The 27,292-nt window shown below is 47.0% G+C and overlaps 7 protein-coding genes across 7 annotated transcripts; 4 read left to right on the top strand and 3 right to left on the bottom strand.

Annotated features, from left to right (window-relative positions):
• Positions 1-1,679: 1,679 nt before the first annotated feature.
• On the top strand, positions 1,680-4,273 carry N7469_003753 (DUF3824 domain-containing protein; the record flags this gene model as incomplete). Its single annotated transcript, XM_056642673.1, has 4 exons — positions 1,680-1,901; positions 1,996-3,469; positions 3,543-3,878; positions 3,942-4,273. 4 exons carry the CDS (start codon positions 1,680-1,682, stop codon positions 4,271-4,273), a joined length of 2,364 nt encoding a protein of 787 aa, XP_056502085.1.
• Positions 4,274-5,018: 745 nt separating this feature from the next.
• N7469_003752 (uncharacterized protein) lies at positions 5,019-7,644 on the top strand (the record flags this gene model as incomplete). The annotated part of the gene is made up of 3 exons (XM_056642672.1): positions 5,019-5,133; positions 5,173-5,350; positions 5,391-7,644. The coding sequence occupies 3 exons, from the start codon at positions 5,019-5,021 to the stop codon at positions 7,642-7,644; spliced, it is 2,547 nt and encodes an 848-aa protein (XP_056502084.1).
• A 1,070-nt stretch (positions 7,645-8,714) lies between these two features.
• Positions 8,715-10,279, bottom strand: N7469_003751 (uncharacterized protein; the record flags this gene model as incomplete). The annotated part of the gene is made up of 4 exons (XM_056642671.1): positions 8,715-8,755; positions 8,810-9,185; positions 9,257-9,337; positions 9,395-10,279. 4 exons carry the CDS (start codon positions 10,277-10,279, stop codon positions 8,715-8,717), a joined length of 1,383 nt encoding a protein of 460 aa, XP_056502083.1.
• A 3,957-nt stretch (positions 10,280-14,236) lies between these two features.
• Positions 14,237-15,588, top strand: N7469_003750 (uncharacterized protein; the record flags this gene model as incomplete). The annotated part of the gene is made up of 2 exons (XM_056642670.1): positions 14,237-14,361; positions 14,454-15,588. 2 exons carry the CDS (start codon positions 14,237-14,239, stop codon positions 15,586-15,588), a joined length of 1,260 nt encoding a protein of 419 aa, XP_056502082.1.
• An 847-nt stretch (positions 15,589-16,435) lies between these two features.
• N7469_003749 (putative phospholipid metabolism enzyme regulator) lies at positions 16,436-19,204 on the bottom strand (the record flags this gene model as incomplete). The annotated part of the gene is made up of 1 exon (XM_056642669.1): positions 16,436-19,204. One exon carries the CDS (start codon positions 19,202-19,204, stop codon positions 16,436-16,438), a length of 2,769 nt encoding a protein of 922 aa, XP_056502081.1.
• Positions 19,205-23,174: 3,970 nt separating this feature from the next.
• Positions 23,175-23,475, top strand: N7469_003748 (uncharacterized protein; the record flags this gene model as incomplete). Its single annotated transcript, XM_056642668.1, has 3 exons — positions 23,175-23,264; positions 23,339-23,367; positions 23,427-23,475. Coding segments are annotated over 3 exons (168 nt in total), but the record flags the coding sequence as incomplete, so codon positions are not given.
• Positions 23,476-24,117: 642 nt separating this feature from the next.
• N7469_003747 (magnesium transporter CorA family protein) lies at positions 24,118-27,109 on the bottom strand (the record flags this gene model as incomplete). Its single annotated transcript, XM_056642667.1, has 4 exons — positions 24,118-24,188; positions 24,250-24,452; positions 24,516-26,528; positions 26,634-27,109. 4 exons carry the CDS (start codon positions 27,107-27,109, stop codon positions 24,118-24,120), a joined length of 2,763 nt encoding a protein of 920 aa, XP_056502079.1.
• Positions 27,110-27,292: the final 183 nt, after the last annotated feature.

Below are 27,292 nucleotides of genomic sequence, written 5' to 3'. Positions count from 1 at the left end.
CAGACAGAGCGACTGTGCAAGTTGACCTACCTCAAGGTCCATCTTGCGTAGTACTGGGAACGGGGAGTGGATATGATCTCCTTGTGTGCAGTTTTCCCAGGCTGTTCCAGTGTTGCCACAAGCGTGTACTTGCGTATTGGGCGTCAATCATTCTGAGGTACCGATGTTGTATATTTCTCCATGGTGATGACTGGGTAGTCTGAACTTCTTGATATCATATGAGGTGTCCCCGATACTCTCATGATGAAGGAAAGCGTATCCCATCGCCTGAGAGTATCATTAATGAAAACCAACTTCAATGCACTATCATTCCTGCTGCTGTGATGCCATTCTCGTTGTCGGTGTATTGTACGTAATTTTTGTATCGTCCGTACTGGAAGTCTTCCAGAGTGCCCCGCCTGACGTCATTGCATACGACGAGTGACACTAACTATTGCTCATCGGGTTAGTTGCACAAGCAACTGCACACAAGGTGATGAGACCAGTGGACCGGGAAGAGGACTGCTTGAACCGATTTACAACCGGCCGAAGCGGTTGCAGAGCGGCAAATATACCGGACCTTTGTGTTACTATGCCCGAGGGGTAGGATTCGGAGGGGCATAGCGTTTCAACCCCGAGACTCGATACCAAGGTTAGTGGAGGAAGAGAGAGGCGCAGTCCTTTGCAGTCCGCGCCTTGTTCTCATGCAAATTGGCGCCCAGTTTGGTTCAACTGGATGAAATGTATCCCAATATCAGGATCCACCGTACCCAAAGAACAAGCCAAGGCATCCATGGGCGCGAACGGGAGCGAACCAAACAGTACGGAGTAAATACTATATTGTATTAGATGTACATAAACACGCGCATTCTTCTTACAGTAAACATGAAGATCAAGTTCAAACTAGACGATCCCCCAGATCTCAGCCACAATACACCGATAGTTCACCACGAAGCACCCCGGCAAAACCTTGCCGCGAAGTGCAAAAGTGAAGTTTCTCGGCGGGCGGCAAGTCGGTCAACCTAGAAAAAATTAAAAAGGGAAGGCGCGGAGGCGAAAACAAAAAAGAAGTAAAAAAGAAGAAAGGGAAGGCGCGACCTTGTCGAGCCTCACGTGGGAATTTCTTTTGGTTCTTTCATTTTCAACTTCGACTTCACTTCTTACACTTCCCTCATCCATCATCCATCACTGCTCATCCATTATCTACAGTATCACTCATCTTCATCATCCATCGGCTCATCTATCACTGCTCGTCCCCACTCCCCTCTCTAGTCGATTTCTTAGGCGTGCGGATCAGAGAGCCTCGGGTCAGAGACAGAGAGCCTCATACAGCAGGCTTCAGGCATCAGCCTCAACCTGCTCCCTCTGCCCTACGACTTGACGAATACTAAATCGTTACCCGTGTCAATCTATTCCACCTTGATTCTTCCATTACCTTCTGGAAGCCCCCAATCGGATCCTGCCTGGATTCCCGCCTCAGACACTAGTCGATCACAGCCTCTTGCAAAACCCCACTTCCCTGCGCCCCCCCCCATTCTGTGCAGGGTGCATCTTACAGTACCCCCGTACCCCTCTGACAGCTGCAGCCCCTCCTCCACTCTCATCCTTTTTTTTCTTCCTTCATTTCTTATCTCTCCCCCTCTTCCATCTTCTCTGGCTCGCCCTCTTCTCATATATCTTCCGCCCAGCCCCCCAGTACCATGTCGTACTACAGAGACGGAGGCTATGATGACCGGCCTGTTACCATAAAACGTTACGTCATTCCTTCAGAAGACCGAGACGATCGTCGAGAGTTCTCTATGAGTCGAGACGACCCTTACGGCGAGCGAGAGCTCGTAATTCGACGAAAGACCGATGTGGATGATCCATTATCCATTCGGCGTTACGAACGAGATGTCGAGTATGACCCCCCCCGCTCGTCGGTACGAGTACAGCGAGAGAGATTACTATGAGCGTGAGTACCCAGCACCACCCTTTACCCATCGCCACGCAGACCTACTTTGTGTGTCGGGCTAGGTCCCGGCTCCCACAATCAAACACGAACACTCAATAATTGTTCAACCAGCTCGCAATGCCTACGCTAGTCCCCGAGAATCCGAATATGATGTGGTCCGCCGCTCGGACGCCGAGGAGGACCCTTACTATTATCACCATCGTAGACGTGTTCGCGACTACGACGACCGACCTCGCAGAGAACTAAGTCCCGGTGACTCCATATCTCAAGCAAGCCGCCGTCACAGTGATCGTGATCGTGATTACAGCAGCGATGACAGCATGGTCTACGTCCGCAAGGAGACCCGCTATGAAGATGAACATGGTCACCACCACAAGCGCCACTTGGCAGAGGGTGCTCTGGTAGGTGCCGCCGGTGCTGAGTTTCTTCGTAGCCGTCGGAAGCGTGATGGCGAGGAAGTAAGTCATGGTTTGAGCCATGCCGCAAAGACCGCTGGCGCCGGTGCTCTCGGTGCCGTTGCTGTCAATGCCGCAGGCCATGTCCGTGACTACTACCGAAGCAAGAGTCGCAGCCGCCACCGATCTAGCTCATTTGACGATGATCGTTCTCGTCACCATAGCCATCACAGCTTTCACAGCAGTCGTGGTCGTCATGGCCGTAGTCGCAGCCGTTCCCACTCTCGTTCCCGGGCAAAGACGCTGATGGAGCTTGGTCTTGGCGCTGCTGCCGTCGCGGCTGGTGTCGCGGCGCTGAGAAATAACCAAGCCAACAAGGAAGGTGGCGATCGCAAAAGCCGCTCACGCACGCGTTCCCGTTCTCGTGGCCGCACCCTCAGCTCGGTACGTTCCGAGAAAGGTGGTGATGATGCCCGTAGCGAATCCAAGCGTCGCCAGCATATGGCTGGTGCTGGTCTTGCTGGCGCTGCGGTTGCTGGTCTAGTCGAGCATCACCGCAGCAAATCTCGTTCACGCAAAGGCGAGCGCTCTCACAGCCGCTTAAGAAAAGCCCTTCCTATTCTGGCTGCCGGTGCAGGCACTGCAGCTGCAGCTGGCTTTTACGAAAAGAAGAAAGCCGAAAAAGATGGAAAAGACGGAAAAGATCGCGTCAGCCGTGAGCGACGCCGATCTCGTTCTAGGTCTCGCAGTCGTCATGGCTCTGAGATGTATCCGGACCCTTCGCGTGATTCTGCAGGCTTGATTGAGTACGGAAGCAATCCGGTCTCTGGGAGTATTCCCGCAGAGCACTACTGTGGCCAACCCGCTAGTCCTGGGGGAGCCTACTACTCAGATGGCGCCGATGCATATGGTGCTCGCCGCCACAGCCGTAGTCGCAGCCGTGGCGCAGGACGGTATAGTCCATCATCAGGCTCAGACCGGGACGACCGTCGTCACCGCAAGGACAAGAAGCACCGCAGTCGCTCGCGCGAGATTGCCTCCGCGGCTCTAGGCGCAACCGGTCTCGGATACGCTGCACACAGATTCAATCAACATCGCAAGAAGGACAAAGATGGCAGAAGTCGCAGCCGGAGCCGGAGTCGTAGCCGCAGCAGAACCCGTGAGTTCATTACTGATATTGCAAGTTCTATTATGCCGTTACTAATGACTACTAGGATACGATGATGACGCCCACCGTGATCCATATGAGGAGGCTTACGACCCAGAGCCTTATCCACCCTCCTCAGCGCACCATCAACCACCGGTAGACAACTACTACCCTCAGGGCAACTACTTTCCCCCACCTCCGGGCTCAACTACCAATTTGAATGCGACACCCCAACCGTATAATCCAGCGGACTATCCGCCGCCCCCAGGTGCTGCTCCTCCCCCTCAGCCATACGCGTATGGAGCTGCAGCACCAGGACCAGGACCGGAGACGTACGCGCCCCGGCCACGACGAGCAGACGAGAATGTGAGTTCTAACTCAGTCCCCCGTAATGCGCACGATGGTGTGTTCAATCTAACGCAACCCGCCCAATCTCCCTCTTCGAAATTGTTAACACTTTAAACAGGTTTAGAACGGTCTGCGCCTATGCCCCTCGGCAACGCCTCATCCAAGTCTGTCGCCTTTGATCTGAAGGGTTACGAGTCGGATGATAGCGATTCTACTATCAACAATGACTCCCATTCCCGTAATTCTCAACATAATGATCCATATTCGCATCGAAAATCATCTCATTCCCGCACCAGCTCTTATAACAAATCTTCTCCTGATGAGTCGGACTCGACAATTGACCTTCCGGATCGCTTCGACTCCAAAGGTCGACTCCTTAAGCAAAAGATTGATGACCCGGCTGAAAAGCTTGAAGATTTTCTGAACAAAGTTTCGAAGGTTCTTTTCTAGTCTCTCTTTCTGGACGGGAACGTATATCTGATGACGACTTATAATTGATCACGAGATTGGATTTGGTTGAGTTTATACGCCGTGTTTCGCTTTCATATTCTTCCTTTTGTGATGCACCACTGTATTTTCTTGTGCTCGTGTATGGATTTTTTTTTGTTCTGGATTTTGTTCTGGATTTTGTTCTGGATTTTGATGATTTCTACTTGATGACTTATGCCTTTGCGATATGATGATGATTTATGACTGTATTTCCTTGTTGATAGTTAAATATCTTTCTTTACATAGCCGTGGTCATTGTAGATTCTTTTCCCCTTTAGCTACTGAGGTAAACTACATGGAGCTGTACGAGCTTCAAGACAGCAAAATGCTAGTACTGCTCAGATTCACATAGAGGCTTTTGGCGCCTGACTTAAATGCAAATGCTCCCATCTTGACTCCCGAGAAATACGAGTCGTATTTCTGTTATGCTAACTTTGTTAATTGTAATCAAACTTGATATTTAATCTACTAGATTGTAAAACACGATGTGCTAGTAGCACGTCGTGTTTCTCAGTTTGCTATAACTCTATACTTCTTGACTTAATCAAGTCATGACATTGAAGACCCGGGTTTGCCTTATTTTATACTAGTGCGGGGTCAGATAGCAGATAATCCTCAGCGCAGACTGGCCCCAAATTCCCATTCTCAAACTTCCATCAGCCCTGGAATCTGATAATATCCCTGTGGTTCTCATGCTGGAACTATCATGGTAGGATCTTCTATGGCTGGGGCATCGACTGTCTCCTTCTTAGGGACCAACTACGGACTGCAAGTTGGACATAACTATGGAAGTATTAATGCGCAGTTTCATTTGTCGCCGGGTAAGCCAGATTTGTCTTTTACTAGCTCTAGCATATAAGACCTAATCCTCTCTTGGTTCTTGATAGATGATCCGAATGAGGCTCAAAGTCCGGTATCTACGGTTCCATTTGACCGAGATCCCGATTTCCTTCAACGGGATTCAATATGCCAACAGGTAGCCTATATTTGCTCCAAGCCTGCAGCCCGACTTGCACTTGTAGGGCCCGGTGGTATTGGGTAAGAAAACGTCCCTTGATGATAACAATTATTTGTCTAGATTCTCAGGAATGCTGATACCCAGTCTATGTACGCGAAGGAAATCACAGATCGCTATTGAACACGCTTACCAGACACGCGAAAAATCACCGGATACATGGGTCTTCTGGATTCATGCTGGTAATTCAACTAGATTTGAGTTGGACTATCGCGTGCTTGCAGATAACCTGAAGATTCCCGCACGCATAGATCCCAATGCGAATATTTTCAAGCTTGTTCATGATTGGCTTCAGGATCCTAAGCATGGAAACTGGGTTCTCATCGTGGATAATCTTGATGATGATGACTTTCTTCGTCAAGTTCCCTCTGCTGGTGTGCCTCTTTCTACATTCCTGCCACGGTGCTCGCATGGCTGGATTATCTTTACGACAAGAAGTCATCATATTGCGGAGAGATATGTGACTGCACAGAATATCGTGACTGTGGACGCTGACGAATCTCACTCAGTGGCTCTCTTGACGAGGAAACTCGGGATAGAGCAGGACTTTGAGGAGCAGGACATCATTGAACTTGTGAGGGCTCTTGCAAGTGTCCCTCTTGCAATCGTCCAAGCCGCTGCATATATCAATAAGCGCGCGCCCCGGTTCACAGTGGCTCAATACCTGGAGCAGTTTCAAAAGAGTGATAAGAACCGGGTTCGAATGCTAGAACATGAAGCCGGAAATATTCAGCGAGATTGGGAGGCAAAGAGCTCTATTCTATTAACATGGCAAATGTCATTTGATCATATTCGAAAGATGAAAAAGTCAGCTGCAGATCTTCTCGCTTTGATGAGTTTCTTTGACACTGAGGGCATATCGGAAAATTTTCTTCGAGGCTCCACTGATGAAAGTGATGATGAAGGTTCCAGCGAGTCAGATCACGGTCTTGACTTCGAAGATGACGTTCAGATCCTCCGCGAGTACTCATTCATTTCAGTCAACCAGGATACGAAACTGCTTCGAATGCATGGCTTGGTGCAAACAGCCGTTCAAAATTGGGTAAATGCTTGTGAAGACGAAGAACTATGGAGATCTCAGTTTATTCGAAATCTTCTTAACGTATTTCCCAAAGGTCATCCTTTCAGTAACTGGGAGAAATGTCGTTCACTGTATCCACACGTTCAAAGGACGCTATCTCATCGCCCGAAGTCCGAAGAATCGCTCAGGGATTGGGCTTTCCTGTTATACCGAGGGGCAATATACGCACAGACAAGCAGGAAAGCCCAAGATTCCCAAGAACTTATAACCAAGGCAAAGAATGAGCTTGAGAAACTTCTGGGCCCTGAGCATCCAAATACACTTTCCAGTGCTATCGTTCAAGCGACAGGCTACTCACTAGAAAGCCGACTTAGGGATGCCGAGGAAACACTTTCGGGATTACTCAAGACCTGTGAAAAAGTTCTTGAATCTGACCACCACGTCACATTACAAGCGAAACATTCCCTTGCTGCGATTTACTACTCCGAAAGTCGATTCCGGGACGCTGAAAATTTGTGGGAACAAATTCTCAAAGCCAGGAGAGCTTCTTCGTTAGGAGAAAAGAATCCTAATACCCTTGCAGTGAAAGAAAACCTTGGCTCATCTTATACGAAATCGCAGAATATTAAAGAAGACCCATCAAAGTTCCGAAAAGGGCTCGCCTACCTCTTAGAAGTGCTCGAGGCCACAAAAAAGAGATTTCCCGAAGACCATCCGAACACACTAGGGGCAAAAGGCGCGATATCAGCCGCTTTCATTGAACAAGGGAAATTGAAAGAAGCTGAGGAAATAGAGTTACCATTGTTGAAATCATTCGAGAAAACACTCGGTGAAGACCATCAACGTACTGTTTTCAGTGTTGTGAAACTTGGAACTATATACTCTAACATGGGCCGACAAGAGGAAGCCCTTCCATACGGTATCAAAGCCGTTGAAACTTATCAGAGGACACTGGGAGAAAGGCACCCCTACACTATCGGCTCTATGTATAATCTCACCATCATATACGGCAGTCTAGACCGATTCCAAGAAGCTGAGCCCCTTGCACAAGCTGTATTTGAAGCAAAGAGAGACTCCCTGGGAGACAGACACCCTGAAACGGTCGATGCAATGGAGATTCTGGCGATGGTTTACGAGGGTCTTAAGAGAGATAAAGAAGCGTCTTTACTCAGATGGGAGGTAACGAAAGCGCGGGTTGATGCTTACAGGAATAAGCATCGGAAAAGGTTCAGTCATAATCAACTTTTGTCTTTGGGGGCGAAGGCTCTTGTTACTGCTCTTGATCGTTTTCAATAAGCTGTTTAATATCGGGTATCATGGTTGCCATGTCAATAGAATATGAATCTTAAAGCTTCGATCTGTTTTGAGTGATACCATACAAGTATACCTATACTTCTACATCACTAGGTAGTGGTGTAACATCAAAACGGGACGACCTGCTGAATGCTTTTATTTACTGCTTCTTGCATCTACTTCATCTCGAAAGCTTTGAGGTTATAGAAAGAAGGGTAGTTTCAAACTAATATTACAGCTTTGTAGTATCTGGAAAGTAACCTTCTCTTACCTCTATTTCTCTCAGGTTCTACAATATTACTGGTAAATTAGTTCAAGGTTCGGCGCGAAGCGAAGATGGACACCTCAACGGAGTACCCAGTGGAAGAAAACTTCAAGCTGGGATCCACCACAGCTGCAACTATCGGTCCACGTGGATGATGTCCAATTCACACACAGCCAGATCATTTTTAGCTAGAGAGAGACGCCAGGGCTGATCTAAGTTCAACGAACAATCTCGCTAAACCCGCGCGCCCCATAGAGCGAATCAATATTCCAATACTTTTTATGGGGCAAGGAATTCTGAAGTGCATATCGAGTGCCCATGAAAAGTTAAAAAAGTTGGTGAAACATCTACCCCTGGTAAGAAGATATGAGGACGTATATCCAGTCTAGTAGATAACATAGCTTTCGAGAAGCAGCAAATCCAGTTCTCGAATATTGGAGTTAAAAAATCTTGCTGAAACCCACGGAGGTTCTCACTTTCCGTTGTGGAGCATGGCGGGATTGTCAATCTATCAAGTCTCCACACTACGAGGACGATGCGGGCCTGCTGGATGGTGTACGGCGTAGTCCGAGAGGAAAATATTAGAATATTGATTGTGTTTTTCTATGGCAGGAAAAGATTTATCAATAATGACTTCATGATATTAATGACTTCTTAAATACGTTCAACATAGCTCTAACATTTGCGTCGTCTCCAACTACCATTAGTTATTCTTCATTCACTTCTTCGGTTTAATCGTGAGACTCGGGCTCATCTCATATATAGTATATCCCAACAATATCCAATATCCACCAGGCGCGCTACCTGCTCAAGAAGAGTTCGAATTATCGGCACAAGAGAATGTTCCGCCTAAACAAAAAATTAGTAAATTGTACAAACACTTGCTCGGTTATTCCCACATACCAATAGTACCATCGGCATACGCCGCTTTGATTTGGATAACAACCCCGTACGTGGCCCCGACAAGGAAGAAAATACCGAGAAGCACCATTCCAATATGGAGCATAAACTTGATCTTTTGTAGAATAGAACCCTTGAGGTAGTGGCCGTGATCGTGAAGCCAAAGTAACCCAGGCAGAGAAATGGCGAGTGGAGCAAAGCACACAGAACCCACCAGAGCAATGAGATAGTTGAAGATTGGAATTGCCTCTGCAAAGACGAAAGCAATGGCGCCGAGAATGATTGTGCAGGCAAACCAAGTGGCCCAATGAGTGATCGTGTTCGACTGTAAGTGACGAGTTTTACCCAAAATTCTCACGAAGAGATATTTCGCTCCGATCTAAATAGTAGATGGACAAGTTAATGGTGTGACTCGGACTTTGGATATTATCGTATTCATGATTCTCTTACATGCAGATAAATCACGGAGGTCACAATCAGCCCCAGCAGCGCGACACCGTAAGACACCATCTTGATGGTTTGACCGGCGCTCTATATAAAAAACTTGGTTAGCTTGTACCTTGCTGGAGAGCTATAGAGATAACGTACCCCCAATGATGGACTAGCCACCCATTGTCCACACCAACGGTAAACCACCAAACTGAAGGCAAGGTATGAGGCCGTCACCAAAACCATGCACGGGTACAATGCCTTTTTATAATCCTTCGGGTTGCGCATTTCGGCGATAACGGGAAGAAAGGCACTCGTGCCAGCCGATGAAACGAAAATCGTACTGGAGGCGACCATACCAGCAGCGAAACCCGGATTGTTGACATTCAGATAACCAAGCTCGTAAGGTCCCTCCTGGGGAGCGGCTGCTGGTCGATCGCGAGTAGTCACACCAATAACGACAATTAGCACAGCAGCATAAATTGAAATGAATCCTGCATAGGTGAGCCAGCCAATATGAGTGAGCTTGCGAATTGATGCCATTGCAATTGTCACTGCCATCGCAAGGAATGACCACCAAACAGTACAGGCGCTGTGGTGCGATAGAGCATTCAGGGCTGTGGAAACCCCGACAATTCCACTCCCTGTAACGAGGACATAACCAATGATGAATAAAAGACCAGTTACCTCTTTACCAATGACACCGCCAACAACCTCTGCCATGTCCGCAACAGAGTGGCAATGAGGACGACGCAGACGGAAGTTACCCATAATCACAAATGCATACGTATTGAAGACGCCCCAGGCGACAATACTAATTGCACCACCGACAGCACCCAGAGAGAGAAGCGCTGCTGGTAAAGATAGCACTCCTGTTGCGAAAAGGACTTTCACGAACAGAATGCAGGCTTTGAACCAGCCGACATCGCGGAAGTCGACGCCATCCTGAGTCTTCTTAAAGACTTCAAACTCTTCTGCCGAGTCAGAGTCACAGACTCGCTCAGCATCAGTAGCTGTAAAGCCTGTCTGTTCCTTCTCAGTCATTTTGGAAAGCTATGAAAGTTCCAAAAGTTTTGTCTGAAGAAATTTGGAAAAGACTGTCCTCCCAGCCGCAAGTCACAAGGACAGGCTAAGCATGAAGATAGTACGCTAGTCACCTCATCCAATTGGATACTTGGATCCTTTTCCGTTAGCTATCTGGAGAGATCTTCCAAGCGAATGAACAGTTCCCTTCATTGCTTCAGCTCTTTTTTTTTCTGCCGTCGTAGTGATGGGTCCCCATGCACGCACGGGCTAGTTGTATGCACCGGTATGGATCTCGCTGGATAAAGTTCTCACTAAACTCCACTTACAAGACTCAAGCCAATGAACAATGGTCACTAACGGTTCGTTTCGCACTGAAATTCTTCTTATTTGGGATCTTTTTTGAATTTTGGGATTTGCTTGCCACGCAGCTTTTCCCGTCCGAGGTTGTTGTTGGTATCCACAATTCGAGAACCCCTGACACCTGTCAACCAAACAATGGTATATCGAGGATACAGCTACTATCCTTTGTACTAGTACTAGACAGTAAATGTGGCCTATTACGGCAGCCCGGACTCCCATCAAGGTGAACAAAGACAGTTATGTCAATGAATTCGCGAACGTCTTCACTCCATAAAGACCATGACCAGAAACACTTTTCGGAGTCTGGTCTCGCATTTATGGATTCACTCGATAAATATAACCAGAGCCCATTGAGCCCTCAATCTAATCCTTTTCATGTCACATATGAAAAGGATTACTTTAACATGCACACCCTACTTGGTCAATTTAAAACTATTATGTGGTTCATGACGTCCACATCATGCAAACGGGTTCCAAAGGTCAAGAATAGGATGAGGTTTGCCATTCATGGCATCTTAGTAGCATTGTGGCAAAGTATCGGTCGTTCAAGTTGGCGTATGATTAACACACTGTCACCGTAAATGAATTGGAGATATCAATCGAAACTGGCAATCTGCTAAAGTCAACACTTATTGATTGATCTGGGTTTGCTAGAATAAACAAACTGCAATCAAGCCAAGAGAACAGCCATGCCGCTAGTTTATATGTCTCAGTCGGCACATACGACTTCCTTTTTTTATTGCCATCTCCATCTGCATACTGACAGCCTTCATTACCACCATCCGCGGCGACATCTGCATTATCTATGACCATGCCAGCCCCGCCTGCATCTCTGACAGCAGCTGCCAGAGCTTGGAATTGCCTGGTTATAGAAATTGCCATAACATGGACCTGTCGGTAGAGCGTGGAACCAGTTCAGCGACACTGGGCCTCCGCTTGGCGGCTGTTCCTGACGTGGCCTTCTCTGTCAAGTTTGAAGACCATTTGTTTTCCCTCGATAGATGCTGTTTATATAATTTGCATGCCCCATTGTTCTGTCAGTGAACAATACGCCGATGGGTAATGGTTCAGCCAAAAGCTGCATCAAAAATACCTCTGGCTATCCCGGATCGATTAATGTTCTAGAGAACCAGAAGAACGAATCGCTCTGAGGTTAACTCCAGATGCCACAACTCAGAGAAATAAAAGCAGCTTCAATATGGTTCCCTTTGGTAGATGTTAGTCTTTTAGCCGACGAGGGGTAGTATCGGAGGTCGATGATCAGACAATAGTGATGGTCCGAGTGGTGAGGAATGAATATATATATAGAGTAGTCGACGTTCGGGCGGGTTATTGTTGGCTAAGAGAGCACCTGTGATTGACTTCCGAGGAACATTCGCTTCGGAAGACGCGACGCCAGAACACAGCCTTTTTGCCAGTGAAAAACTAACACGGATAGGAATTTCCCATCTTCAGGGAAGCTGGCTCAATAGCCGAAGTAGGAACCGAAAATAGACTTTCAGGGCTCAGACAGACCAAAGTTGTTGAGAATGGATTATTCATCACCGAGGTCTCGTTGCTCATACCGAGATTGACTGCTAATTCAGTGACTCGTGCAGACACCTAATGAGGCCGACTGAGGTACAAGTCATTGCATTGCGCCTGTTGCGAAAACGTCTGCTCTATTTCACACAGGTCTTCAATATCTTTGAATCGCCTCTTGAATCAAGCGAATGGCCCGGTCACCCAGGGCAGGGCCAGAATATGAGAAAGAGAATTCCATGGCAATTATGATGATAGAATCCAAAACTGTAGGAGTTGGATTTTCCATTCGTCTCTGCGGGCAGTCTTTAATCATTTGGCAGTCCACGCCATTGCCGATACGACACGGGACTACCGTTCAGGAAGATACATCCCCAGAAATAGAACGCCGTTCCCTTTCATGTGCATGAGTTGGGTAAGATTGCAGGAATCTCCTGAGTAAATATAATATTCGCGTAATTTTTTTCGTGCTTGACAAACGTCAATGAGATACCTGGAACTTCTTGAAGATATCAATGGTGTTCATGATGAATTCGGTAAGCTATATTGTAGGGGAGACAACGTTGAGAACGCTTCTGACAGAAGATGGCATTAAGCCTGATGAAGTGCAGATTGAGTCTCTGCTAGTAGATGAGTGGGCATGTCATTGACGAGATGGATGAAAAGTTGAAGTCGACAGTAGACAGTGAATGAAGAAGAGTGAACCACTGTCTGGAGGCCAAGCCTAATATAGTATATTGGTGCCTGGATTCAGATTAGGCCAAAATCATGACCAACGACTGTTTGTGCCCTAATACAGTAGTAATGGCAATGGAATTATTAAGATTTTGAGCATAACCGCTAAGTGAACAATATTTATCAAATGTAATCTGAGTAAGGCTCTAGCTCTTTAGTGTGGGCAGCTGGTGTACCGAAACAAAGAATATTAGGCGCTTCCTTCGTCAAAGGTGCCAGAAGACCTCTATGATAAAAGAGACCGACCATGGAATGATATCAAGATAAATGAAGCCAAATAATTGGACCGCCCTGCAAGCAGGGCTCTTTCATTAACTTAGTTGGAGTGAAACCTAGCCAACGTGAACTAGTGTGTAATTTCATTGTACTCCAGGGCCGACTCTTTGACCGGAAAGAGTCCCATTGGGTTGTCATCCCGTCTTTGACTGACCCTTTGGTCGAAAAGTCTATAAAGTTCCCCTTGTTTGGCCAGGTTCAATTTAGATTCACTACGAGTAGAGGGAAATATATTGAATTCACTAGTATATGGCCCCTTTCAAATGCAGAGACCATCAACAATAAAATGGAGCCAAGGAATTTCCCCAAAGCATATAACGGACAACTTGATATATGGAACGCGACAGGATGGAAACTTAACAGAGTAAGATGCCAGAATCAAACAAATGGTTTCCGTTTCCCATACATGTTCAACCGCACTGATATCACCCTACTCTAGATTAAACAATTTATCAACGATGTCGTTGACAATCCCCAGCAATACGGGGCAACCGTCTCACAGAACGGGGAACTGGCAATGATTAGAGATGAAATATTCAATCTAATGTATATCATCCTAACTTCCAATCCCCATCCAAGCTCCAGAACTATCTTCTAACAACCATCTCCCTAAACAGTGTCGATGGACCAATGTACAAAGACCCAACCTTACAGCCAGCATCCATGTTTGCACGCAGAGTCGCCGATCACTGGGAACGCTCTCAGATAAAGAAGCGTCAAGATCCAAACAGAGATACATTGATGAAAATGGATTTTGTAAAGACAAAATATCGGGGTTTAGACTACTTTCATGCTGCGGATTATCTTGCACTATTCCTGAGCGTCATCAGTCCACCTCCAGCAGACGCAACAAGGTCAAATTTCTTCACGCCACTAACAGTAATGTATTGTGCTTGGCTACTTGAAGTGTGTGGAGGTGAGCGGAAGATCACGCCAAATGTAAATTGTTGCGTGTGGACAGTCAAAGAGAATAAACCCGTGCGGTTTTTTTTGGGTTCCAATGCAGTGCATCGGATTCCAGAGCGTGGTATACAGGGGGTGGGAAAGTGGCTAGACCAGATAAGGAGAAGTCGATACGGCGTCATGGATTCTACTGTTATGTCAGAACTTGGAATGACAATACAGTCCATCCTGCCAGGAGAAGATCCCGAACGTGCAACTACTTACGGGCAATGTGCTGAAACATACCCATTCATGCATATCATCAGGTGAATTCTTTCCAGTCTTTTAGCATTGGACTTTTGCTACTATCAAGCAACCCATTATCTAACGATGCCGTCACTAACAAAGAAAATCTTAGGGAATATGATCCTAAGACAGAAACTGTCTTTGGCTTGTCTATAGACGGCAGTTTACGCTCAATGACTAAACATTGGAGACAAGAATGGGTTAATCAAGCCAAAAGAACGCTCTGCGGACATTGCATGAGCCTCATCAGACATTTCAACTGGGATCCGAAAAACTTCAACTTGACAGACGAGCAGATCAAACACGCTGATAACCGAAGACCCGTTGAAAAACAACCACGTCTCAAGAGAGCAAATGAAGATCCAAAGGAATCAGAAAAGATCAAGAGACCACGAACTCCGTCTCTGGAACCAGTTCCCATACAAGAAATTATTATGAAAAAGGAAGCTATCGGTCTAGCACCGCCCAGGTCTGAGGAACAGGAGGAGGAATGGATAGCACCGCATCATAGACCTTGCCCGTCATTTAATATGCCTAGTCAATCTAGTTACTCTCATGTTGAACCTGGTATTCTACACTACCCATCTGGTATTGTATTTGGACCGACATCTGAGTCAACCTCTGAGACAGAACCACAAGTTCCAAAAGTTCATCCACAAGGACTCACGTCAGACCAGGTGGCCCAGCAAATGGCGGAGCTAGCTGAGCGTATGGGAGTTTCGCCACGTCCAGTCATCCCCTTCCCGGCTTCTCCTGGATATCAGGATGACCAGCCACCAGCGGATCCGTCTGAGATTTCGCAAAGACCGCCAGTTCCAGTCGTTCGTCTACCAGGTACTCTGAAGTATCAAGAAGGTCAACCGCCAGCGGATCCAGCTGAGTTCATGGAAACTTCGCCAGTTCCAGTCGTTCGATTACCAGGTACTCTGAAGTACCAAGAGGGTCAACCACCAGCGGATCCAGCTGAGTTTATGGAATCTTCGCAAGATATAGCTGTCCGCCTACCAGGTTCTACGAGTGAACAGGAAACCCAGCGAACAGGGGAAGAACATCTAGTGGAAGATGATGGTGAGCAAGCTGTGCAAAGTCAGTCTGACGGACGTCGTAAAGGAAAAGGACGCAATGAAGAAGGAAGAGGAAAGGAAGTGGGTGATTCTAGTGGTGCTCAGGGCAAATCTGGTCGTTCTGGAGAAAAGAAGGAGAAGAAGAATAAGAAGAAGGGGGGGGGGGGAAGAGGTGGTAGATAGATGAAGTCCGGGGATGAATTTGATGCTCTGGAGGATTTGAGCTCTAAGTTGATGTTTGATGTAGTGTGAAAGTCCCTAGGGTGTAAGATGCTCATACTCTGTTATGGTGATATCAGTGTGGAATGAAGTTGGCGAGATGCGTTTTTCATATTATGGTAGGTCTCTTGATTTTGTTTGAGCTTATAGGTAGTTTATAGTACTTCAATACTGTTGAGCTCTCAATGGATAAGTTTTGATTCCGTGATTTGACTAGAGCTACCATTATACATATGGTATGATGGGCATCATACCATATGTATAAGGGGATATAATCATTGAACTCTTGTGATGTACAGAGCATGTAATCATATTAGCCCTTCGGGAATAACCACTTCAATAAAGACCCAATATAATACAAGCCAACCATCTAAAATAGACTCAGAAGAGTAATGAAACGACAGTTTGTCTTGACAATAAATTACCTCATAACTCCACATACCCCAAAACTGATATACAAAGTGGAGGTAGAGAAAGAAGCAAATATCAATGAAAGGGGGGCCCGGAACCGACTGCGCACCGCTAGTTTCAATATATCTAGACAGTGGAGTAACGAAGCAATAAAACAGTCATCGCAAATGGGTATACAGCGAAAGAAAGCAAGGGAAGAAGAAATAGGCCAAGCAGGTAGTGCTGTACTAATGGGTACAAGGTGTCAGGGGAGGTTCTCGCTTCAATCTCATACAAAGATGTAGAAGTCAAAAGGGGAAGGGAAAGGATGGGGAAATCGGAAATAGATGAGGGTTCTCGTGATGGACATAATTCTATCGCTAAAATATTCATTGCAATGAAACACAAGGAAGAAGAGAATTCAAGACGTAAACTGTCGTTTAAAAAACCCCGATCGTTGCTCAGGGTAGGCATTTGTGTCCAAAAGACGGACTGATGTAGGACCTCTCTTGGTGAAAGAGACGTGGGCTGTCTCATTGCTCGGTGGTGTGGTGTTTGGTGGATCGTCACCATTGCCATCGCCATCTTTGTCGGGCACCACTTTCACGCTTGAGCTGATGGGGGCAGAGTAGTATCGCGAACTGAGTGGTAATTGGTACTTCACAACTCCGCGAACAATAAGTTCAAACGGATGCTGAAGTACCCTTTCCCACCGTTCTGTGCCACCTTCCTCTGTCTTATTGCCAGGTCGAGGAAGGCGGATCTGCCCCTTTGATGTGGAAGGACGATTTTCCCAGGGAGAAGCGTCAAAGGAAAGTGGAGAATCAAAGCGGAATACCCGGCCAAGTAGCATAGTCTGCTGGTCTCCTTCAGGGTCGGTGATAGGATCTGTGCCATGATCAACGCCATCCTGTATACGAGGTGTAGAAGATTGACGAGACTGAGCTTCTCGAACACAATCCATATTCCCCAGGCATCGGACTATTTGCGACAGCTGCCAACGACGCTGACTTTCTTTCACGCGCGGGAAGTGGTCAAGATCGCCATCAGTCCCATGATCGCGCCAAAGCTTGTCCGTACCAACATATCGGCTCCTGGCAAAAATGTTGACATCGGTGTCATCAATCGTGACAGGGAATATATTAGGATTCACCGCTTGAACGTTGAGATCCAACATGATTTCTTGCTCGGACGCAAGCACATTTTGAATCGCAAGGACTCGCACATCCTGCAAGGTCTTTGTTGCCGAAAGAACAAATGTCGTTGCACCGCCAGCGATGATCATCAAGAGGAATATTATCATAGCACATGAACCATACCGCGTAACACATCCACGCTGTCGGCGCAAATACTCCATCTGTCGCAGACTGGCACTATTTGGCCTACGGCTGCCGCCATGGCCACGACTTCGAGGGGCACGAGGTGTACCAACCAGAGGTGTGCGCTCATCATCAGCTCCTTCGGCGTCAAAGTCAAACATTTCGTTGGACTTTCTGGAACCACCCATAGTTTTATAATTCGGTGAGGAGCGAGTATTGTTATTTCGGGAATGACGATAACCACTTCCAATGAAGTGTCGCGGCGACTTAAGCTGAGATTGCGGTGGTTGGAGCGTCGAGTCATTGTCAAAAAGTGACGGCAAGACACCATTTCGTCCATGACGTCCAATATTATGATGGCGTGGAGTGACGGCTCCATTACCGTCAACTCGAGAAGAGTTCCTGCTGCCATCTTGCTCGGCCATCTCGCCATCTAAGCTGGGGTTGAATGGGTTCTGGTTGTTTGTAAACTTCATGCTCCGTTTGCCAGTCACACTGTGAGAGCCATCTCGCATGCCCCTTGCACGACCAGCCAGCTGGTCCACTTGACTTGCCATAGATGTTGCGCTAGGTGTCCTGGAGTGATAGCGGGATTGTCGAGCAGGAAAAGGATCCGGCGGATTTGATTCATAAACAAAGGTCTCGTCGGAATCAGACACATCGGCTTCGTCAACTGCACTGGCGACCTTAGCCTCAAAGATATCAGCTTTACTAGAAGCAGGACCAGTAGTTAGAGCATTTGGCCGACGAGTCTTTTTCTTCTCTTTCCGAGGTCGAATCGTCTCAGTTGACGGCTTCATGCGCAGAGTACCCGGTTCTGCGCGGCCGGCGTTGCCTCGCTCGCCCGCTCCAACGCCTAAAGACACTTGTGGTATCGAGGGAACAGTCTCGGTCTCGACAATCATATTACGGACAGATCCATCCGCTGGTTTACCGCGAGCTCCGGCGCTGAGTGAAGTAGTAGACCGCTTCGGCATGATCGTCCCGGCGGGCTTCGGATTTCCACCAACATTCGGACGAGCCTCTTCCTTGGTATCTGAGCTGCGGTTGCCGCCGCTATCACTGCCACTTTCTGCATTTTGTTTTGCGGCTCGAGGTGTCGGGTCTTCATCGATCGTGTGTAACCGAGAGTCGTCCGGGGTGGCCGGCTTAGTCGCCGTGTCACTCGATGGTGTAGATGGATTACTGGCCATCTCCTGGACCGTCTCCAAGGATGAGCCTTGGCCACTCACACCCCTCGTGACCGTGCGAGCATTGTTCCGATCCACCTTCGCTTGGTCTTCTGATGCTGGCAGAGAGGCTCTCTTGTGGGAGGTATTCGACGGAGTGGACTCCAGATCTGTGCGACGATTCCCCGCCCATGATGGCATATTGGACTTTTCTGGACTGAGAACATTGGCCGGTGGTTCTGGGGCGGGAGGAGGGGATAGGAATGGTGCGTTGTTGGAGAGCGCTTGAGCGCGCTGGGTAGACGTGGATGAAGGTATAGGTAACGCTGACGGAACGCCGTTTGTAGATCGGGATGGGCTGCTTCTCTCTTGACTACCTTTTCGCGATCGAGAGTGTATTCGGCTTGTGGAGGTGGAATTGGCGGTCCGAGAAGAGAATCGAACAGGTGAAGATTCCCGGGAGGAAACGGCGGAATTGGGGGCTGAAGGAGAGACGGAGGTGTTGGAAGGACTAGGAGATAATTTAGGAGGTTGAAACATGGCCTGGGTCTGCGATTTAATGGTCGGGCGCGACGCTTCCTTCGCATCACTCTCGCTGACCGACCGATGCGCAGGCTCTGAAGCCGCCTCCGTATTTTTGGGCCCTCCGGACTGCCCAGAGGCTCCGTTGAGGCAAGGCGGCCTCTCAGACTCCGCAGCCATGATCTCTATCGAGTCAGATTACACTGACGCGAAGCAGACAAGTCAGGAGACCCGAGAGGAAGCCGGGTAGTTGGGCAGGAATGAAGTCCCGAAAAGGGAATCGAAAAAAAGCAAGGTGCGACGCAGGACAGGGAGGGCTCGACGGTGAAGAAATGAGTTGTCGCAGCGAATCACAGAATACTGGTAAGGAATCGTAGAGGTCCAGTGAGGTATGTTGCGCAGAAAACGGGTCGTTACACAGGTGACGATGCAGCAGAACGAGTAACCGAAACCCACATGCTGTTGATGCAAAATGAACCCCAAGAAGGATCGGGGGTGTGGGTAAATTGCTGCAGCCAAGGCAGGGGTTTTCTGTATGAAGGCCGTAGTATTGGAGTAGGTTGAATAGGTTGAAAGAAGAGAAGGTTGTAATATGTGTATTGGGAAAAGGGAGGGTCAAAGAAAGGCGATGGGACGATCAAGCACAACACATCTCACTTAGTACTGTAGATTGATGGCTTTGTTTCCGGGGGGTGGCACAGGCACACGAAGAACGTCTAGAACCACGTCGACGTAGAAAGAAGGACTGTGGTTGGCGGAATTCGGGGAAGAGTGGAAGATGGATACCGCCGATCCGGCTCAACGTTTGGGCTTGACTTGTTTTTCATGAAATGAGGAGATGTGGCGTCCGTCCGTTAGGTGCCGAATTGCACTGCAGAGAGCGTGAGATGTCGGTGACCAAAGGACCAAGACTTAGACTAAAACCAAGACCTCGGGTGAAAGAGAGAGGTGGAGGTCAGGACCAGCCCCAGAAGAGACCAATGAAGATAGCCCACGTCAGGGTGGAATGGGCGGGTCTTTGCGCTGCAGGGGGGAGCACGCGGATGAAGGTCTAGAAGGGGCTCGATAGAAGAATCCCACAATGATCAGAAGATGGGGATGAAATGTAGTTGAGTCAAAATGGAGAAAAGAAAAGGGGGGGAGAAGTGAGGGAGGAGGAAAAGAGGTAAAAGTTGGAAGAGGTGGGAAAGTTGCAGAAAGACGTTGGAAGAACCTGGGGAAGATATACCGTACATTACGGTATTCACTTCACAACATAGGTATATTACTAGTAATACATAGTATTCTGATTACAGGGCTGAATGACCTCATCATCTAGTTGTTTGGGAAAAGCATGTTCTCACTTGTATTATTCAGAAAGCCGAGGTTCTAATCTTTTTTTTATGATTTTTGCAGATTGCAGACTAATCTAATACTCATCATCTGTCCAGGTGATATGAAAAGTGAGTTTGTTGATCTGATCTTGTTGATGTTCGCGGCCATTGGATTGCACGTGATATCGACCATATCCAGCACGTAGAAACACAATGGGTTCTACTTTTTCTATCTCTTTTTCTGCCACTATATATACGACAAAGGTTTGTCGATCTATTGAATGAAAGATAAGACAGTATAGTATTCTGACAAGGAGGAGCAAAATAATAGCACACCTGTGGTTTAGGTATAAAATCGTCTGGATGAAGGGTCTCTGCATTATCCGCGGATATACTGATGGCCACAATAACCAATCGTTTTATGTTATCTAAAATATCGGTATTACTAACATTGTAATACCTTCTGTACTATTATTCTACTGGTACTGATAAAGTGACTATATCTTTAATCCTTCTTCTAATGGATTAACAAACCGCGTATAAAGAGTGGCAGAAAGAGAAGTAGAAAGAGCATCAAATAGTATACAGATCCTCCTTGGCTGCATTCGTGGGTTCCTAGATATACTGCAAGCAAGAATGTTGATTCGAAGAGTTAATATATTTGATAATTCTGCCTAACTTGGAAGTATGATCTCACATACTATGGTATTGCATACTACTACCTAGTACTATGCGAGGTAGTGTATACTAGTGTAGTATACTAATGATGTAGACAGGTTTAACTCTATCTTTCATTCTCGCTGAATTGAATAGTCCGAACCTCAGTCGCCATTCTCTCTAATTGAGGATGTGTTAGATGAAAATCTATCTGGCCGGCCTCTTTCGGCTTCAGAAATACATCTTCGAAATGGATGGTCAATTGCCCGGTAATTTGAACAATATTCGTATGCAGGCTAGCGAACTACCGTCATTGTTTGCAATATCACAAAACGTCTGTTATGGTCTCTGGTCCATTTTTCGATCGTGATACTTCCGTGAGGGTAAGCAGAGATTGTCAGGGCAACCTCTACCTGTCCTCCGGATCCCTCAAGCCAGAACCGCATGTCTTGCTCGATTATAGGGCGTCCTTCAGTCCATTTTACTTCTACAACTATAGATGGCCATGTATCTTCTCTGCTATATGGCAGTATCGCGGGCATCCAGGAACAGTTTGCTCATTTGCTCAACCTCTGACCAGAAGACCCACTAGTATGTACTGCGCCGGGCATATTCGAGGACGGATTTGATGAGAAGACTTTTATCGGATGTTTTGATGTCGTGGAATCCCACGATCCCCCAGTCCGAATACTACATACAGATTGCCGCCTTCTTCAAGTTGTTCATAGTGCTTAATTTCACGCTTGAATTGATCGAGGCATTCCCATACTCCTAGAAATTGGTGGATTGGGGTTGACTTTAGAAGTATCGGCAGTAAAGACATCATCTTCACAAACAAAATGGTCTTTGCAACATCATTCGTTCATTTTGATCTTCCATTAGAATTCTCATAGTATGACCAGCATGGATTACTCAATTCCGACGTGCATCGTACGCAGAAGGTCGATCCATGGGTGTTCTAAGAAAAGGAAACTATCAGGTTGTTTCATCAGTCCTCATCTTGCAGAGTCAAATAAACATGTTATATTATATCTTAGCATGGGAATGCTAAGATATAATATGTGTATGTAGGTACATGAAAATGTACCGCAAATTGCATCCTAGAAGCGTCCTGGGAAATCAGTATCTTCTTTGGCATATCTGGTCACAAGAAATCCAAGTTTCGAGTATAGTAAAGCCCAGCGAGATTGATATCTACTTGAAAGATCCGACCTAGGTATGTACAAGCATAATGGAAAGTAACGAGCTGGCCAGCCCTGGTGTCGAACTTGCAAGTTGAAGGCCTAACTGTCAGATGTGATACAAATTTGAATTCCACAGTGCGGGGGAAGAAATAGTAGAGATGGTCCCATCACATACCCAATTACTATTCAAACTGCCAAGTCAAGAGCAAAACAAACCATGGGTGGCCTGATATAGCCTTGAGCATATCCTTTGAATGACAACTTGAATTCAAAGTACTACCTTAATGTACGAGCACTATTCAGGCACAGACACAACATGATGGGCCCCTAAAGGACCATAGACTGCACATTGAAGTACTACTCAGGTAGTAGTGTAACAACAGATCCGCAACCCCATTCCTGGCCTGCATGCATACTATACAACACTGTCAGCCTGCAGGGGCTAAGGCGGGACATTGGCAGTACGCTAGTGTACATGGTGAAGATCTTCTGTCGATCCCAACGCCCGATTTTGCTCTCTTACATAGGCATGCGATGCCACTAAATGAACATAGTAGACCCCGAGCTGTCAAAATTATCCTAATACAAGTCCTAGTCTATAGAATCAGAGCCTCAGTAACGAGAGTGGGCAAAATCGTAGAAGTTACAGTTAGAATATACTCATTGAGAACTTTTATTAAATATGAATACTTCTGGATTGCATCACTTCCCCTAAAATTCAAGTTGACTAACAGATATCACAATCTGCAGCCCAAGACTCTTGGAACCTCAAGCTGAATAAATCTCACTCGCAGCAAATATGAATCCACTACTTGTTCCTTTGAACCGGCGCCTGGTCAGCGCCGTGATTATCCTGTTCTGGAAGGCACTTTATGTCGGACTGGGGTATATAAGGGCAGACAAATATCTCATCAAATTCATCTTCATCACGCAACCTTCAACTGAATAGATCTAATCACCTATATTACTCCATTTTCGAACTTTATATACTTCATTATGCGCGTTTTCGCTATCTTCGCTGCCCTTTTGGCTGTTGCTGTCGCTTCTCCTACCCTGGAAACTAGACAACAGGGTGAAGCTTGTGAGGTATGTACTATTACTCTTAGTCACTGGCAATGCGGAAGAAAAATTGAAGTTGAGCTAATGTTTGAATCGTATAGCTGGTTCACGGAGCATCCTGCTCATCTAAGTAAGTCTCTTCCAAGGTCAGGGAATTGGATTCAGAAATTCTGATGCGGATATCTATAGGGGCATGGTTCAGTGCGGTTCTTCCTCTGGCAATGTCCGTGTGTGCTGCGTATGTTCTCCTACCATTCCCATTGTAAAACCTGAATATCCCTGGTCTAATACGCGCAGAAACGTTGCTACTAAGCATATCCATGATGCTTGGGGAGGACAAGCGGACGACGCTGACTTGTTGAGCATCCTCGACAATTTCAGCGTGTTAATATTCGTATCAGTGTGGCAGATCTTGTTATCTCTTTTATCTCCAGAGATCTGTTTATTAAGGTACAAATTGAATTTGAGCCTCTATCATTAGTATGATCATGAAATTAGTATTCGAAACTACATTATCAACTCGAATACAACTACTAGTTGTAACTAGTTGTCGTGAGTGCTAGTAAAATTGTTACCAATAGATCAAGCTGAAACTCGAATAGACCATTATACATCTATCAGGAATGGGATATATACAACCCGGAAGTAAAACCAATGGCCCAAATAAACCAAGAAAAAAAACCGCATAAGACCCGTATATCGTCAAAGAAATCCAAACGCCGTCGCCAAGTTGTGATTCAGCAAGAATAAAACCAAGGGATGAGAGGCGGACAAAGACAGGCAAACAGAGAAAAGGATAGGGAGGAGGGAATCTTGTTGGTTGGACGTATCGGATCGTATGACCGTGACTCCAAAAAGTACGATCCCAAATGACCGAAATTTAAACAATATTATAAACACGTTTTGCAATCAAGAATGAAGCAAGACCGAAAAATATCAAGCCGCCAGTGACTGAAACATATTAGTTACTTGAAAGGAAGATTTTTGGGTGTTTCCGGGGAAAAACACTCACTCGACCAGAACCAATAAAGATTATCAATATCTTGACCGGGCACTTTGACGTTCATTCCCCACATACCACAAATGATATTCATGGGGAGAACAATTGTACCAAGAACAGTAAGTTTTCCTAAGACGTCGGCTGTTTGTTCCTGGCGTTCGTTCATGAGGATGTTGATTTGTGCAAGGTAATTGGAATGCGCACGGGATAAGATCCTAGTATATCATTTAGAAAAGTTGCCCAGGAAGATGAAAGCATCTAGTGCAAGATCAACTTACGTCTCGTAATGTGTCAAGTTACCTGTCATGGTCATAATATGATCTTGAATATCACCAAGGTATAAACCAATTTCAGACTTGGGCGCAACCTCCCATTGTTCATTACAGCGTTTAGCGAATCCCTTGACGACATCCGCCTTGTTGCTGAGTAAACGGTACAATCCCATGACCTTCTTACGACATTCTCCTGTTCGTCGTAGCATTTCACCCGGTGCAAATGACGGTTGTAAACTATCATTCGATGAATTTTCTTTACTGGATGAATGCATTTGCATGATCATTTCATCAATTTCATCAACCTCGTCCTCAATAGCCTGGATAAGAGGCCCGAATACATCGGTAATATCGTCGATGAGAGCATATGAAATCCAGTCCGAACTTAGAATAAGGTAGTCCATGAGTTGCCGAATTCGACGTCGCACGTTGGCTGGGTGAGGTGTTTGCGAAAAGTGGAATGAAATTACGCCTTCTCGGAAAACGACCACGTACATGTTGACGGGCTCGAGGTAGTCTTCGCTATTTTTGTCTTGTTCGAAGGTTCGGTAGTTGACGAAATAGTAACTGCGGAATAATTCTACCTTTTCACGGGCTTCTTGCATCATGATATCTTCTGCGGTGAGTGCATGAATGCCAAAAGTCTTTGCAATCACGCGCATTTCTGCATCAGTCGGAGAAAGCACATCAAGCCAAAAGGTTGGTCGGGGTCCATATCGTTTGGGCTTGGGTGGAGGATTCGAATGCGATGGCGAGGCCTCGCGGTGCGATTCCGGGTGTCCTTCGCTGATGACCGACAGCCGAGACTGACCACGAGATCCATTAGGTACAGGCTCAACGATGTCCTGGCCATTTTTGGTGACGGTGTGTAAAACAGGGGTGGCTGTTCCGCTCCGTGGATCTGGATGTTGCTCCTTGAGATCATTATGGGAAGCCTGGCCTCGAACACCACCCGTGGCTGAGGTCCCAAACTCATGCCCAGAATGGTCTTCCAAGTCAGATTCATCGGACGAATCCTCCAATTCCGGAGGGTCAGGAATGAAAAGCTCTCTGAAGCTACCACCTGGTTGTACCAATTCTGATATTGTTTGCGCGTGGATAGTACTTTGAAATTCCTCATTGAAGTAAGTAAATCGGTAAGGAGCCTCGTCTTCCTCGCGACGCCACAACTGATACTGAGGACGAAGACGGCCCTCAATAAGCATTGGCTCACTAATCTTTTTCACCCGGAGATCACCACTACGATCTTCCTTCTCCTCGCGACTCCATTCTTCCAACACAGACAGATCTGGCCAGCGTCTATGTCTGCGCCGTCGACGTTCACCGGCTTCATCGCGGAGTACGCGCGGTCCCTCATCACCCAGCTCAGAAATGTTTTCATTGGGAAAGCAAACATCCTCCTCGACCGGCAACGCAACAGTACGGCGCCTTCGTAATTCCTGAGGGGAGAATCGTTCGGATTTGGGGGATGATGGTGCAGAGTGATTTGGCGGAGATCCTCCCTCGATATCAATCAAGCTCTCATTCAATCCCGCTGCTGATCCCCTGCGAAGTTCTGCAGACCGAGCCAAAGCAAAATCAAACTCAGCACCAGTCATCAATGCATCATCATAATTCATGTCCGGGCCCGCCTTCGGGGATCCGGGGATAGAGGGTGGGTTATTGACATCGTAATCTCGATCCGAATAAGTTGCACTTGGATGGCTTCCAGGAGATATTCCTGATGCTGCACTCTGGCCAGATGATCGCCGTTGTCGGGTAGGGAATGGACTAGACTGCGAGTTTGCTCCATATCGAGAAATTCCAGAAGCTTGCCCCGACCAACCGCGTATCAAAGGTGTCCGATCATTCGCTTCATCACCATCGCTCTCATCATCCTGATACTTCTGCCCGCGTGCTCCGCCCGTTCCATTGCGTTTATGTCCATCGGACCCTCGGATTGCACTCGACAGAAGAGAACTAGGGCGAAATGAAGAACCGACTCGACTATCGCGACGAGGCCGCATCATCGGCTGGTCCCTGTTTGTGTCACGCAAAATGGTTAGTCAAAAACGGAAACAAAAAAAAAGTCCAGGATCCCAATCCCAAGGATTGTCATCTCAGCTGGCAATTCACGCCACATACCGATGATCCAGCAGCGCATCACTCTCTAAACTGGTATTACTCAGATTCCTGCCCAGTTTGAAAAACGACGGAGCGTCCTTGGAGGTTGGTCTCTTATCCTCCATTGACTCTCCTCTCGGTCCGGCAGTCCCCGATCCAGAGCCGGGTCGGTGATCATGAGATTCTTCCTTGGCGGGGGTAAGGAAGGATTCTTGCCGATTGCGACGCTTGCGATTGCGATTCTTCTTGCGCTTCGCTGATTTGGACTTGACGGGCTCGCTATCAGGCGCGGGGGCCTCTTGAAAGCGGGTCTCGGAGGTGCTACCAGGTCCCTGATCTTGCACTCGGCTGCCCATTGGACGATGCCCGGGATTTTTGTCGGTGGGAAGTGGATAATCGGTGCGCTGGGGGCGTTTTCTTGGACTAGCTGTTGACGAAGAAGGGGAGTTTTGATGCAAAGCCTGAATACCAGGTGTCGATGTTAATGGTGGATCCATAGCTGTGGGATTTACAGTGTTAGAGTTGCACAGCGATGCAGTGTTGGAGCAGTATCAGAGGGGGGATAGTCTGCGCTAGCCGGCGCGCAGCGGAGAAATTGGGTGGAAGAGGGCCGAGACCCTCCGAGTAATTAGTGTACAGCAAGTGATACAGCGTAAATCCGGTTTGAATAGGTCAAAATA

This window comes from Penicillium citrinum (genome assembly GCF_028827155.1).
Source record: "Penicillium citrinum strain IBT 23319 chromosome Unknown utg000003l:1.0-4596430.0:1.0-4598250.0, whole genome shotgun sequence".
Classification (NCBI taxonomy): domain Eukaryota; kingdom Fungi; phylum Ascomycota; class Eurotiomycetes; order Eurotiales; family Aspergillaceae; genus Penicillium; species Penicillium citrinum.
The sequence above is the reverse complement of the archived record's forward strand: the minus strand, read 5'-3'. Positions and strand labels throughout refer to the sequence as shown.